This window comes from Coregonus lavaretus (assembly GCF_964263955.1).
Source record: "Coregonus lavaretus genome assembly, chromosome: 3".
NCBI lineage: Eukaryota > Metazoa > Chordata > Actinopteri > Salmoniformes > Salmonidae > Coregonus > Coregonus lavaretus.
Window position 1 is genome coordinate 5,811,511 of NC_139990.1, and position 16,134 is coordinate 5,827,644.

At 41.8% G+C, this 16,134-nt stretch overlaps 1 protein-coding gene and 1 pseudogene across 2 annotated transcripts in view; one reads left to right on the forward strand and one right to left on the reverse strand.

The window, feature by feature from the left end:
* Positions 1-587: 587 nt before the first annotated feature.
* On the reverse strand, positions 588-16,102 carry pdk4 (pyruvate dehydrogenase kinase, isozyme 4). The gene is made up of 11 exons (XM_084158347.1): positions 15,661-16,102; positions 14,604-14,745; positions 10,348-10,419; positions 9,744-9,928; positions 7,850-7,939; positions 7,441-7,518; positions 4,938-5,014; positions 4,679-4,777; positions 4,134-4,247; positions 3,663-3,776; positions 588-2,980 (listed from the first exon to the last, which is right to left on the reverse strand). Exons 1-11 carry the CDS (start codon positions 15,773-15,775, stop codon positions 2,837-2,839), a joined length of 1,230 nt encoding a protein of 409 aa, XP_084014473.1. The 5' UTR covers positions 15,776-16,102; the 3' UTR covers positions 588-2,836.
* LOC311120054 (cytoplasmic dynein 1 intermediate chain 1-like) overlaps positions 14,757-16,134 on the forward strand; it is a 119,114-nt pseudogene continuing 117,736 nt past the window's right edge. The window contains exon 1 of the transcript XR_014615246.1: positions 14,757-15,078. The product of XR_014615246.1 is annotated as a cytoplasmic dynein 1 intermediate chain 1-like (transcript). The remainder of the gene's footprint in view (positions 15,079-16,134) is intronic.

The window sequence follows — 16,134 nt, forward strand, 5'->3', positions numbered from 1 at the left end:
GTATCAGGAGGACAATAACCTAAAACGCAAAGGCAAAATATACACTGGAGTTACTTACCAAGACGACATTGAATGTTCCCGAGTGGCCTTGATTTAAATCGGCTTGAAAATCTATGGCAAGACTTGACAATGGCTGTCTAGCAATGATCAACTTGATAGAGCTTGAAGAATTTTAAAATGAATAATGGGCAAATATTGTACAATCTAGGTTTACAAAGCTTTTAGAGACTGAAAAACACAGCTGTAATTGCTGCCAAAGGTGATTCTAACATATTGACTCAGGGGGTTGAATACTTATCTAATTAAAATATGTTAGTGTTTTATTTTCCATTATTACTTTTTATTTTCACTTTGTTTTGTCAACGATCACAAAATACTCTAATATCAATGACAATTAAATACATTTTAAACCCACTTTGTAACACAACAAAATGTGGGAAAAGTCTGGGTTAAATGTAAGTAAGTGTACAGATTGTCTTATGCGAGTTCTTATTGCTAAATAATAAGTGACTTTTCTTAGTGAATACCAGGGAATGAAATTAATGAATAATTGAATGACTGCCCAAATAACACATCAGTAGTCGGGCAGTCGTCAAACATTTAATTAAACTCAGTCTTACTGTGTCCCTAATCACAGAAATGTGACAATACTCCCATTTTGCTCTCTGGCACACAACATTATTTAATAAATACTTCATGCATGGAAGACCTAGCCGGCCTCTAAAATTAAATCATTTTAGTAACTTTACAAAATTGAGTTTTAACTTCAAAATATCATAACAGTATGATATAACATCTCTCAATATTCACATAACTTATACTTTAAAAGTCAGTTGGACTCAGTTAGAATAAGTACACTAGAATCTCTTCAATATCTATTTTCTTTCTTCATAGGAAACCTTGGATGGACCTTGGCTTTCATCTCTTATTCAACAAGTCAAAATGGAACCAAGAATAACAGTTGATGTGGGAAAATCCATTTTTTTCACTCTTTTTTCCCCCTTTATTTAACTAGGCAAGTCAGTTAAGAACAAATTCTTATTTACAATGACGGCCTACACCGGCCAAACCCGGACGACGCTGTGAAGAGTTTAGAGAGAACTAAATTCACATTTTAAAATGTAGTATCACAGATTATAGTACTGTGGTAGTCCATCTTATATCACTGTATAACCAAATTCAGTCGTTTGATAAATGAAATGATCGGTTACAAACTCAAATTCACCTTTTAATAATAAGTAAAACACTGCTTCACAGTGTAGTAACGTTAAAATAAGTGAGTGAAATAAATAACTGAAACGTGTGGCTAAATTATAATCAAAAAGGTAAGATGTGATTGTGAGTAGTGTACGGCCCTGATTCTAACTAACATTCATGAAGTGGCTTATTGAATAGAGATCCTGGTATTGCCATTGAAACGCCTCCGACAGTGATGTGTTTTTGCACTTCAAGTGAATGAATGAGAATATCCATTGCGAGAGGAATCCACATCACACACACACACACACACACACACACACACACACACACACACACACACACACACACACACACACACACACACACACACACACACACACACACACACGGTCATAGCTGTTGGTACAACTGGGTACCTTTGTCAGTTTGTGATTATGAATCATCATCCCATCCCCCCTCTTCTTTCTTCCTCCTTTGTTCTTCATTGCTATCTCAGTCTGTTTGGTTAACTTCTAGGGGTGTAACGGTTCACCAAATCCACGGTTCGGTACGTATTGCGTTTTTTGGGGGTCACGGCAGGAAAATTCAATGCCATCAGTAAATGTTCAGCATTCACAATGTTCCTGGCATGGTGCGTTTGTAACCATGTGGGAGGTGGGAATTGACCAGTTGTGAAGTCGTACATTTAGTGCCAGATGCACACTTGTGATTCTCATAAAGGGGGCGTGTCTGTAGCACGGTACATCTCCCACTCCAGGGTAATGTGATGGGCTGTCACTTAAGTAAGTGCAACACAGGGTGCATTGGCCAATTCATAGAAAACTTTGGCTTTGGCTTGCTTATATAGAGCAGGTACTACCTGTTTGCTGAAATGGGTGCAAGAGGGAAGTTCATAACGTGGCATCGAGCACTTTTACGAGGTGCTGAAACCCCCTATTCTCAACCACTGGGAACGGGCGCGGCTTTAAACCAAAGACTGTAAAAAATATAAACATAGCTTACCTATCGCTCTTGTAATTTTTGGCCCGGTCAGAACCAGTTGCCAAGGGCTGCTTGAATGCAGAGGGGAGGTGATTTTGGGTTGTTTCTTTGCGTTTCTGTCTGGTTCCGGTATACTGGGGTAATGTTGGAGTAAATGTGTCAACATATATGAGGTGTTGGCAGCTGGATAGGCTATTCTCGTTGAGCAGTGGCGACATATTGTTAACGTTTTATCCACAACTCTCTGTCCATCGCCATTGTGATCTATTGGGAAGCCAAAATGTTCCCAAACTGGAGATTTAAACGATGATGGAGGACCCTCCAATTCTGGTTTATCGACACCGCCACTCGCCATCGTACAGAACTAGTTCCTGGCTGCGTCTCACAAAAGGACAGTTTGAAATGCGCCAGTTAAGATTTGAATTTAGATTACAACGTGCAACGTTTAAACAGAATAGCCCGAAAAACTAAAATTCAGCTCAGATTTCCTCAAGAGGCACTGGCCTACAACGCAGCGTAGGCAGAGCCTATAGGCCTAGTGTTTTAATTTTGGATATATGATTATTTTTTGTATTAATTCGGGTTCAGAGTGCAGACTGAACCAAGGCCCCCTACCGAACGGGTCAGTACGAATACGTGTACCGTTACACCCCTATTAACGTCTCCTCTCATACTTCCCCAGCTTCTTGGGATCCTTGCTGGGCATGCACCAGTCATCCGCCTCGTTGGTCGTCTGGTAATGCCTTATGGCTGACTGGTTGTAAACAGGAAGTCTTTCCACAGACTCTGAGGACAAGGCCTGTTAATGGAGCACAGAGTGGAGTGGTAAATTATATGTAATCTCGGTTAACCCAGAACAAGGTTTTATAAGGCTCTATTTCTATCACATGCTGGTCACATGATGAGTCTTCCATCATGAGCCACATTCAGATGCATCAGATGTATGTTATCTAAGTGGGTAATGGAATTACATGAGCATTGTGTATTAGGTAACCTTGTTTTAACATAACGGTATGTTATGAATGAATAGGAAAGAGTGAAATCTGATCTTAAGTTATAACTGAGACATACTGTAGCACATGAACCAATATTGAGAATTAACCTTTACATACTTATTTCAATGTTGTATAGAGCAGGGATCATCAACTAGATGGTCGGAACATAATTACAAATCATTTGTAGACTCAATTTGACCGCAAGAAGCCCAAACAGATATATTTGACAAAAACATGATCATTTCAAACCTTGCTTACATTTGTATACGATCATGTGTCTCTCGATTATGCTTGGGAATACTTGGGAACAGATTTCCAAAATTAAAATAACTGGTGTTGTAAAAGTTTTAAAAAATTAAAATCAGGTTTTCTGAGCAAAAATAAATAAAAATTGAGGGCCAAAATTGGGGAACCCTGTTTTAGAGGCTAAATTATCTAGAACAAGACAACTGTTGAACTAACACATTCCATCCGAAGAAGTGTTACCTTCAGGTAGATGACAGCTGACGTCCCATATCCCTCCATGGAGTAGAGCTGCAGGTCTCCCTGGAAGTACTTGGCATAGAGACGGGAGATGGGGAGACCGTAGCCGAAACCAGCCTACAGAGAACCAGAGCCAGGGACAAACAGTGTCACAGTTCTGTAGTAGAAAAGCATTCACAGTTACACTTTAAACCCTGGGCAACGAATGACCGGTCCAGTCCAGTTTGTAATTCTGCTAATTTACAACCGTGTTCACTTCTGTTCGCTCACAGTTTACACTTTAGTCAGTATAAAAGGATCACATTTGAGTTTAAATAAAATAAAACAGGCTTGCATGCCTCTAACATATGGCCAAACTGCAGTCATAGATCATGTCCTACAGAATGTTGTGGTCAAATGTATTAAACCTGATTTATTTAAACCTGACTGCCAGTAAAATATTGAATGTTCAGTGCCACCAGGACAGGGTCTCACCAGTGGAGCGTTGCGTGAGTTGTCAATATCGACAGGGCTGGGGGCGGTGGAGTACATGTAGCTGAACAGACGCTCTATCTTCCTCAGGGGGACTCCGCCTCCTCGATCTGATATCTATAAACAACAACGTTACAGAAGGTCTGATCCATTCTCGGTTCCAGTCTATCTGATGATCTTCCTGTTGTCTCATAAATATCATCATATAGGACCTACAGAACAACCATGGGAAGAAATCTATAGTACTATGTATTCATATACAAAATACACACATTAAAAACTGTATAAAGTAGGCTTCTACATCCCATGGCATTATTTACACGCTGCATCTGTGGAAGTGTATTGGATGGGCATACACTACTTTTGAACAAATGTATATTGTTGGAGCTCACAGTTTAAGCTTTTCACTGTACCCTCTAATTACACCTGCAACCCTGTACATGTGACTATTAAACTTCTAATAAATAAAAAAAGTCATAAGAATGTACTGCAATGAGCACAATGCATATCATTCATTGTAAAGGTGGATACTCTCAGCCTGTGTTTACCTTGATTGTCAGGTCTTCACTGCCCAGTGAGACTCGGACTTTGACCGGCGGGAGATGCAGGGCCATTTCATGAGTCTCCACTGTTGCTCTCATGGCGTTCTGGAAACAAAACAAACATTGCTTGAGGAAATGACTAAGTCATATAAATCAAAGTGAGCTAATATAATTAAAACTGATGTAGAACAGTCTGCTGTAGGCTCCCTCACACTTGTAATGAAATGTTTATACAGTAGAAGAAGGTAAAAGTTTGGTGGTGTACCTTGAAGAGCTCAAACAGCATGTGGTAGAGATGGGAGGGCACATAGACAATACGAAGAGGCTGGTCAGGACCTTTGGCTGAGGAACAACTGAGGATCACTCCAAATGACTCCAAACCAAACATGACTTGCAAATATTTAACACACACCCCGGAAATAGAAGAAGTTACTAGAAAACAAAAACAACTTTCCCTTCTTATTGCAAATGCATAGCATGCACAGCTGAACTAAATAGTCACTGAAATACATAATTTACTATTCTACCAACCTAATCACGTTCCCAGACACTTCTGATAGCCTGGGGATGAAATTGCTACCAACCAAACACCATGAATAGACATCGTTTTGCTTTGTTAAGGCTTATGTAACGTGGTGACTGTTAAACAGCTGAACGGGGGTGAACGTGGTGACTGTTAAACAGCTGAACGGGGGTAAACGTGGTGACTGTTAAACAGCTGAACGGGGGTGAACGTGGTGACTGTTAAACAGCTGAACGGGGGTGAACGTGGTGACTGTTAAACAGCTGAACGGGGGTAAACGTGGTGACTGTTAAACAGCTGAACGGGGGTGAACGTGGTGACTGTTAAACAGCTGAACGGGGGTGAACGTGGTGACTGTTAAACAGCTGAACGGGGGTGAACGTGGTGACTGTTAAACAGCTGAACGGGGGTAAACGTGGTGACTGTTAAACAGCTGAACGGGGGTGAACGTGGTGACTGTTAAACAGCTGAACGGGGGTGAACGTGGTGACTGTTAAACAGCTGAACGGGGGTGAACGTGGTGACTGTTAAACAGCTGAACGGGGGTGAATGGAGGTTTGTTATTGAGAGTTAGACTTCGACAGTTCACTGAGAGAGAGAAATCTGCCCGGCGACAAGACTAAGCCTGTACCAAGGGGCTTGTTGCTGTTCTGTTCCACTGCTGCTGACTGGAGAGAGATAAAAGACTGATGGGTGCTTGATTTGGTGCACAATGACCAAAGGCAAACTATGACATAAGTTTTGATTCATCATTATGACTTATGTGACTGTCCACACCCCCACTGTAATGTATTAGACGTAGGCTAGACTGTGCAGCCCATTGCTATTTTATGGATGGCGTGTTTTGAAAGTTTGGGCACCAAATTATGTCTGGATTTGATCTAGTTTTAGCAACGATTATCATTTGCAAAATGGTGCATGAGTCTTTTCCCTCAATACCTACAATAAAATATTTATCAAAGTCATGGTTAGACCTTTCAAGTGGTGCTATTGTCTATTATCCTGTTCATACGACACATACACTGAGTGTACAAAACATTAGAAACACCTGCTTTTTCCATGACAGACTGACCAGGTAAATCCAGGTGAAAGCTATGATCCCTTATTGATGTCACTTGTTAAATCCACTTCACTTCAATCAGTGTAGATGAAGGGGAGGAGACAGGTTAAAGAAGTAGACAGGTTAAAGAAGGATTTTTAAGACTTGAGACATGGATTGTGTGTGTGCCATTCAGAGGGTGAATGGGCAAGACAAAAGATTGAAGTGCCTTTGAACAGGGTATGGTAGTAGGTGCCAGGCGCACCGCTGCTGGGTTTTTCACACTCATCAGTTTGAAAAAAGGGGATGCAACTCAATATTAGAACTCAATACTCAACTCAATAATAGGAAGCTGTTGCAAATGTTTTGTACACTCAGTGTATAACCTACACATACACAGTAAAGTAAACCGTTTTTCTACACAGGGCGATACACGGGTATAAACTCAATATTTATTCACTTCTGTGTAAGTGAGATGTATGAAAGAATGGTTCTCTGTAGACATGGCTGCCTGTGGTTCAAAGTCTGTGTGCCTCAGATGCAGAAAACACAGTCTCACTCCTGACAGCCCTAGATGAGAGTAAGCAGGCGCATGCTGTTCAACTAAAGCAACAGAGTTAATTGCTATAAATGGTTCAGCTAAATATCTCTGAACACCACTCACCACACACACACGCACTTTGCAAATTGTGCCCCGAATTGAGTAGACAAAGAGGAATTGAATGCGAGATCAAGAATATTCAACCCACGAGCAGATAAATAAACTCAACTCAAACCTGGCCAAACATCCAACAACTCAAAATATAAATACAACTTCACAAATCGTTTCTGTAAACCTAATCTTCTCTAACAACCCCCGGCCTAAAACTCACTTGTTAACCAAATTGTACTATTTGGAAATAGGAGAACCAGAAATGGCTTCAAGCTACTCTGGCTCTTCTCCCTTCCCTTGGCACACTAAAGCAGGTGACTGCATAATGTTGTATTAAACAGACTTGGCTCCAAATAGTATTTGAAATCTTTCAAATACTTTGAGCGTTTAATTGAGCCCATCAACAGTGCCAGTTGGGCCAGGCTGCACTTCTGGGACTATTCTATTGGGTCAATTGAGCCAGGCAAGCTCAACCAAGCGCAGCATAAGTATTTGAAGGAAAACAAATACCTTCCTGAACCCAGGTCTGTAACCCTGTATAGAATGCGATTTACCATTGACTTGTGTGATGTCAATCTCTGGCGAGGTCAGGTAGTACTGCTCACAGAGCATCTTGGAACTATCGAAGGCATCTGGGGAAGAAACAGTATAAACAATGATAAGGACTGTAGCACAGGAGGAAAACACTGACTTTCAACCTCGTCACCATCACAGCTACAAAGAGTAGAAGATCAACTAAAACAGTCTGCCTCTGTATTTAAAAGGCATTAAGATTACACACATAATTTAGTTATATTATTTTTATCAGAATAAAATGTGATACTGTGCAGATCAAAGTGAAAAGGACAAACTGTCCTGAAACGGTGCGAACACCTACTGTAGCAGTAGAAAGGGTTAGATAATGATACTGCACCTGTAAATCGTACGTGTGTGTGTGTGTGTGTGGCTGAGGAGGGACAGTACCTTTTACCACCTCTGTCACATCACAGTCGGGGTCGATGGTGCCAATGTGCTTGGGATGGGCGGGGTTGGCACTTCCATCAAAGATGAGAGCTGAAGAGGTACATGACAACAACAAATTCAGACTCATGTGGTAAATACACTTGCATGCCGATTCAAACACACGTCACAAAAGTACTTTTGAGTATGTGAAATACAAACGTCTACATTTTAGGCATGCTGTATGTATTTTGTGTACGCAGCCCTACTGTGGCTATTGCTGGTTCATGAGCATGGAGATGTAGTATAGTATACAGTGGTGTGAAAAAGTGTTTGCCCCCTTCCTGATTTCTTATTTGTTTGTCACACTTAAATGTTTCAGATCAAACAAATTTAAATATTAGTCAAAGATAACACAAGTAAACACAAAATGCAGTTTTGAAATGAAGGTTGTTATTATTAAGGGAAAACAAAATCCAAACCCACATGGCCCTGTGTGAAAAAGTGATTGCCCCCTACAACCTAATAACTGGTTGGGCCACCCGTAGCAGCAACAACTGCAATCAAGCGTTTGCGATAACTTGCAATGAGTCTTTTACAGCGCTGTGGAGGAATTTTGGCCCACTCATCTTTGCAGAATTGTTGTAATTCAGCCACATTGGAGGGTTTTCGAGCATGAACTGCCCTTTTAAGGTCATGCCACAGCATCTCAATAGGATTCAGGTCAGGACTTTGACTAGGCCACTCCAAAGTCTTCATTTTGTTTTTCTTCAGCCATTCAGAGCTGTTTTGGATCATTGTCCTGCTGCAGAACCCAAGTTCGCTTCAGCTTGAGGTCACGAACAGATGGCCGGACATTCTCCTTCAGGATTTTTTGGTAGACAGCAGAATTCATGGTTCCATTTATCACAGCAAGTCTTCCAGGTCCTGAAACAGCAAAACAGGCCCAGACCATCACACTACCACCACCATATTTTACTGTTGGTATGATGTTCTTTTTCTGAAATGCGGTGTTACTTTTACACCAGATGTAATGGGGGACACACCTTCCAAAAAGTTCAACTTTTGTCTTGTCAGTCCACAGAGTATTTTCCCAAAGGTCTTGGGGATCATCAAGATGTTTTCTGGCAAAAATGAGACGAGCCTTAATGTTCTTTTTGCTCAGCAGTGGTTTTCGTCTTGGAACTCTGCCATGCAGGCCATTTTTGCCCAGTCTCTTTCTTATGGTGGAGTCATGAACACTGACCTTAACTGAGGCAAGTGAGGCCTGCAGCTCTTTGGATGTTGTTGTGGGGTCTTTTGTGACCTCTTGGATGAGTCGTCGCTGCGCTCTTGAGGTAATTTTGGTCGGCCGGCCACTTCTGGGAAGGTTCACCACTGTTCCATGTTTTCGCCATTTGTGGATAATGGCTCACTGTGGTTCGCTGGAGTCCCAAAGCTTTAGAAATGGCTTTATAACCTTTTCCAGACTGATGGATCTCAATTAGTTTCTTTCTCATTTGTTCCTGAATTTCTTTGGATCTCGGCATGGTCTAGCTTTTGAGGATCTTTTGGTCTACTTCACTTTGTCAGGCAGGTCCTATTTAAGTGATTCCTTGATTGAGAACAGGTGTGGCAGTAATCAGGCCTGGGTGTGGCTAGATGAATTGAACTCAGGTGTGATAAACCACAGTTGAGTTGTGTTATAACAGGGGGGCAAACACTTTTTCACGCAGGGCCATGTAGGTTTGGATTTTGTTTTCCCTTAATAATAACAACCTTCATTTCAAAACTGCATTTTGTGTTTACTTGTGTTATCTTTGACTAATATTTAAATGTGTTTGATGATCTGAAACATTTAAGTGTGACAAACAAATAACAAATCAGGAAGGGGGCAAACACTTTTTCACACCACTGTATATTTAGTATAGTTACTGACAGTGCTGGTTCATGAGCATGCGGGTGGAGATGCGGCTCATGTAGAAGCGATCCAGGAAGTATTGGATGTTCTGATTGGTCACAGGGTCGGAGCCGAAAGCCTCCTTGTACTCCACTACGCCCTGGGCCATGGTCGGCACCACGTTGTTGTGGCGGTTCCTGATGTTCACCAGCGTCTCAGTGAAACTGAGGGGAGACAGGAGAGGGGAGAGAAAGGGCAAAGGATGGGTCGAAAGTTCACAAATCTGCACATTCTATTCTAACAGTCTGCATTCCTAATTTTCCCTCTGGGTATAAATAAAGTAGCTATAGTCATTAATTCATTCAGTCATTCACTCACTAACATCTGCAAGGTTGCTACCAGCTCAAAATAGTATTGATCTAATCCAGCAGCAGCAGAGGTAGGGTGGAAGTGTTTATTCATCATATCCCATTCCAGATTAAAACCATCATCTATTATTCCGTTATAAGAGGTAACTATTAATAGGCAGAGATGAGAAAAATTATAGATTTCCTTACCTGCATTAACTATGACTCACTTTGGACAGTCCATCTAATGAGATGTAGGCCTATCTGCTGGATGTGACTGTGTGTAATTGACTTACTTCTTCAGGATCTTTTTATCATCAGAATCTTTTTCCAGGAAGCCCACAAGCTCCATCAGACTTGTTGCATACCTGTAGGAATATATAATAGAAGAAAGGCTAGTTTACACAGGGAAACAATGCTGCTACTTTAAACTAAACTACATTTATAAAGGCTTTATAGAGCATTCATAAAGAGTATTCTTAAAGGCTTTATAGAGCATTCATAAAGAGTATTTTTAAAGCATATATAGAGTATTTATAAGCAAGGCGCTTGGGAGTGTAGCACGACATTTGTTTATGATTTATGAAGTATCTACATAGGCATAATAAAGGGTTTATGAGTGCTTCATTAAACCTTTCAAGTTTATTTCACTGTGGAACTGAACTAAAGAAAGGTCTGCGTTGAATTCGTCCCTGTACTGAGGGTGTGGCCAATAGAAGACAGAAACCAGGTCAAAGATCACTTCTTTCCTTTAGCAAATCACTTTTGACTGTTTGACTCCTGGAGTTCCACTGTTAAAAATCTCAGAATTCTATTTTGGAACGGACTCTGATTCTTGTGGTGACCATGAAAACCACATGGGGGTATTTATACATGCTACAATAACTAGGGCTACTTGTGGCTGGAGAGAGGCCTAGTATGCATCCCAAATGGCACCCTATTCCCTATATAGTGCACTACTTTTGACAAGAGCCCAATGGGCCCCGGGGAATAGGGTGCCATTATAAATAGGGAATAGTGTGTCATTTGGGCAGTTATGTTCCCTCCGATGTTGAAACATTCCTCACCATTTTCATCCTCTCAAAACTTGAATATTCTCGCTGTACAGCACACACTAAATACTTCAGACCTAGTGGAAGTAGGCCTTATAAGTTAACACAGTAAGCATTTCAGTAACTTACTTATTAGCCTCCTAGTTTGTTCAGAGGAGTCACTATTAAGGCCTAGTTAAGAGGCTCAGGCTAAATTGTACTGACTTCAGTGACTTGCAGATTGAGTCAGGAAGCTAGGTGAGAGATCAGAGTGGCTGACTGTTTTAAAACCCTATTTGTCCACCAACTGACCTTGAACTCTCCCACTCTACGAACACAGCTGCTGCATAGACTACATAACAGATACAACTAGGCTAACTAGCTTGAATTACAAAGTTTAACTGTAATATTTGTTGTTGCCGATAACTCTACGTCACCACTAGCCAAGTCAAATAAATGGTGCCAAATCAATATTGTCGATGGAAAAACCCACGGCCTAAAGCAGATAGGGAAAAATAGCCCCTAATAGAGTAGCGATGACGCGGAAAGCTAACTTTAGACCAAGTTTATAAATATATATCTGCCGTACCATTACCAATACAGCTGGAACATAGGGTTCTGTACTGGTCACCTATCACAGAGACACTACGTTATTGCCCTAGTTCAGAGGTTCAACTGTGCTGTACTTTCCCTGACATTCCACTGTAGTTAGCTGATGGTTTTCCCTAACTAGGAGATAACCTAAACAATTCCTTGAAAGTGGTGAAGTAACCTATCACAGGCCTAGCACTCAGCAATCAACTCCATTTTTTTTTTGGGAAAGTATTCCGTTTCAATGTTTCAATAAGAGAACATATTTGCAAGTACACATTTTAACTACATGACATATCTCTGACTGTCACTTACTAATAAAGACTTGATGCACATTGTAGTCCGCCATTTTTCTAGGCTACACTTCTGACGACCCTGTCTCACACGTCATGCATGGCCCCCTGTTCCACTGTGATGATACATGATATTCCAGCTCACATTGTCCCTGTATTTGTATTTATTGTGGATCCCCATTAGTTCCTGCCAAGGCAGCAGCTACTCTTCCTGGGGTCAAGCAAAATTAAGTCAGTTATACTATTTTAAAAACATTACAATACATTCACAACACATTAAGTGTGTGCCCTCAGGCCCCTACTGTAATCTACAACCAAAATACATGTGCACGTGTGTGTATAGTGCGTTTGTTATCGTGTGTATGCATGCATGCATGCATGTGTCTGTGTACACCTGTGCAACCTACCTGACAGACAGAGATATGAGACGGAGACAGCTGGCACCCTGCCGTGTAGGCTGCAGGCCATACACCCATACCTCTCACTTGGCCAGAGTAGTTCAGTAAGATAGTCTATGCACTGTTATGGTCGGCAGGATAATAACATCCTATTGGCTCTGTAGGAATAGGCAATATCACCTACAGTATATGGCTCTTCAAGATAAGACATTTTTACAACTGGCTTTATAAAATACATTTGATTGATGGGTTTGATCATACATGTTTCAGACTATAGCCGAGAGCAACGTTCTAGTTCAATAACCATTATCAACCGAGGTGAGGTGAGGTGAGGTGAAAGGAGTCTAGCTAGCTGACAGGGTTGGGGTCAATTCCATTTCAATTCCAGTCAGTTCAGAAAGTAAACCAAATTCCAATTTTTCCCCATTGAAAAGCATTTAAGAGAATTGGAATTTCAGTGTACTGTCTGAATTGAAGTGGAATTGACCCCAATATTTCAACAGAGTGGCCCATTTCCATTGGCAAGACAAACAACAGTCAACGTCAACACCATATCACAACAATTGCTAGCCTGCGGCTCACCTCCAAGTCACTTGGCTCTGTCATATCCTCACATGGCCTCTCCTATCATTGCTACGCAGACGACACACAACTAATCTTCTCCTTTCCCCCTTCTGATAACCAGGTGGCGAATCGCATCTCTGCATGTCTGGCAGACATATCAGTGTGGATGACGGATCACCACCTCAAGCTGAACCTCGGCAAGACGGAGCTGCTCTTCCTCCCGGGGAACGACTGCCCGTTCCATGATCTCGCCATCACGGTTGACAACTCCGTTGTGTCCTCCTCACAGAGTGCAAAGAGCCTTGGCGTGACCCTGGACAACACCCTGTCGTTCTCCGCTAACATCAAGGTGGTGACCCGATCCTGTAGGTTCGTGCTCTACAACATTCGGAGAGTACGACCCTGCCTTACACAGGAAGCGGCACAGGTCCTAATCCAGGCACTTGTCATCTCCCGTCTGGATTACTGCAACTCGCTGTTGGCTGGGCTCCCTGCCTGTGCCATTAAACCCCTACAACTCATCCAGAATGCCGCAGCCCGTCTGGTGTTCAACCTTCCCAAGTTCTCTCACGCCACACACACTACTGAGCCTCATTTTGACTTGTTTTAAGGACATTACATCAAAGTTGGATCAGCCTGTAGTGTGGTTTTCCACTTTAATTTTGAGGGTGACTGCAAATCCAGACCTCCATGGGTTGATAAATTTGATTTCCATTGATAATTGTTGTGTGACTTTGTTGTCAGCACATTCAACTATGTAAAGAAAAAAGTATTTAATAAGATTATTTCATTCATTCAGATCTAGGATGTGTTATTTTAGTGTTCCCTTTATTTTTTTGAGTAGTGCTGTTGTCAGTGTCTTCTGTCTGTGTTGTCCGTTTTGTCTTAATTGTTTTTTTTGTTTTTTTATCCCAGCCCCCATCCCAACAGGAGGCCTTTTACCTCTTGCCAGGCGGTCATTGTAAATCAGAATGTGTTCTTAATTGACTTGCCTGGTAAAATAAAGGTAAAATAAAGAAATACGATGGAATAACTGTAAGGGGAAAGATATATTCTGGGAGTGATCCAATTCTCCACATTCTATACAAACGGTCCTACCGAATGCATGAAGCAGTGTAGTGTTTACAGTAGGTAGGGGGGGGGGGGGTGTCAGCTGCATTGAAATACAACTCCAGTATGGTCAGCTGTCTGTAGGAGGAGCACACAGCATTCAGTAAAATATAAGGAGGGGTCAAGGAGGTCAATAATATTTACACTCTTGCTAGAAGATGCCCTTCCAGGAACCAAGTTATTATACTCCTAGTCCATTCAAGGGATGCTAAAATATCTGACCCGTGCCGTGACACTGTATCAGTGGTAAGGTAACTTCTAAGCGAAATATTCCACACTCACACAAAGCTACACAGTGAAATAAAGGACTTTCTGCAGCCTGGAAGGGGATTGGACAGTGAGATATACTATGTAGCTATTCCACACTCCCACTCCTGCAGACTACATGCAGCTTGTGTAGGTGAGGTGTGCCTGTCTGCAGCCTGGAAGGGGATTGGACAAGATTCAGTAAGATGTAGGGTCAAGGTTCATAATAGGTGATGTAGCCGCTCATGGCCGCAGCAGTGGTGAGGGGGTGCACAGATTCACTGAGATATAGAGATGTATAGGCTACTACTGTATTTACCAGCTCTGTAGCAGCTGTAGTGAGGGGGTGCTGAGAAGCTTGTCAGGGAGGAAGTCGATCTCCTTCATGATGTTGGCCAGTCGGACAGGAAGCTCCTGACGCAGGAACACAAAGGACGTCTTCTCACAGGCATTGGCCGAGCCTAAAGTCACATGACACACACAGGAACACATGACACAACACATCTGGGTTGTACTCATTAGGGCACACCATAGCAAAACGTTTTGCAATGGAAAACTAAAACGTTGTTTTCTCATTGGACCAGTTCATGTAGTCCCTCCATGTTTCAGTCCCCGGGATAAGCTACTGACTGGAAATCTCAAGACAGGACATCATACAGTACATACGCTGCTGTGTAAATGTTTAAGACTGTGAAGACATTGAACTGGTTTGTTGTGGCAGAAGGATTATGTCACGTTTTCACCTAAGAACAGGACCAAGTGCTATCTAGCAGAAAAGCATGATAGGGAGCAAGGTATTTATTTCCCCCTTTTAGTGACTTGGAAGAACCGAATCCAACTAACAGTTGCCATGAGTGTTGCAAGGGATTTGATTCAATATCACCGTGTCTAAATCTGAACACATGCATGCATTACATTTATGACGGATATCTTTGCTTGGTATCTATCTCATTATAATAAGTTGCTTAGTCCCGCAACGAGACATTGCTTACGGCTAGTTGCGGGACGAAACAATCTATTATGAGGTGGCAATACAATGGGTACCATCACCATTGTTGTGAATGCATCCATACTCACCCAGTATCATCATAAAATTGAATACAATAATGTTTATCAAAGCTTCAGCAGAGAGTTCCTCTGATCAGGGAGGGCACATACTGCAGTACTCTGGGAACAGTGACAGCTGTCAGTTACTTTCATAATGCAACCAGTGGCACATGTTTTGCACGTAGCTGCTATGGACTAAGGATTTACGTTAGGCAAGCTACAATGTTGCACAGTAACGTTATTGTAATGTTTAGCTCGCTAGCTACATTGTTGCACAGTATTGTAATGTTTAGTTATGTTATTATGACAGGACAGGGAAGAAAACTTACCAAAGTCTATGAATTGTTTCATTGACAGCGGCGAAGGTGAGAACTTGGAAAACCTATCCACTAGTGCTTGTTTAGGTATGGAGCTGTTCTTTAGCAAAAATTGCGTTAACTTCATAGTTGCAACAAATTCAAATTGAAGTCCCGAGGCAGTCGGATTGTTCTCAGCCAGGGTGCCCTTTCTCGTCACCTGCAGCACGCTCCAGTCTCTCAGACGTTGAAGACGCTAGCTAGCTGGCTTATGCTAGCCACCAAGGGCAATATCAATGCGTTAAATTGACATAATTCAAAACAATTGTCAATGAAACACAGTCACATTCCTGAACAGTGCCGAATGTCTTTGCATCACCAAAACTTTTAACAAGCAACAATATTCCAGAATTCACGAATGCTCTTCCCAAGACTGACCTCTGTGTTGAGTTGTTATTGATGAAGTTTGGATTTGATTGGCATTGGCTTTGACCAATGAAAGAGCAC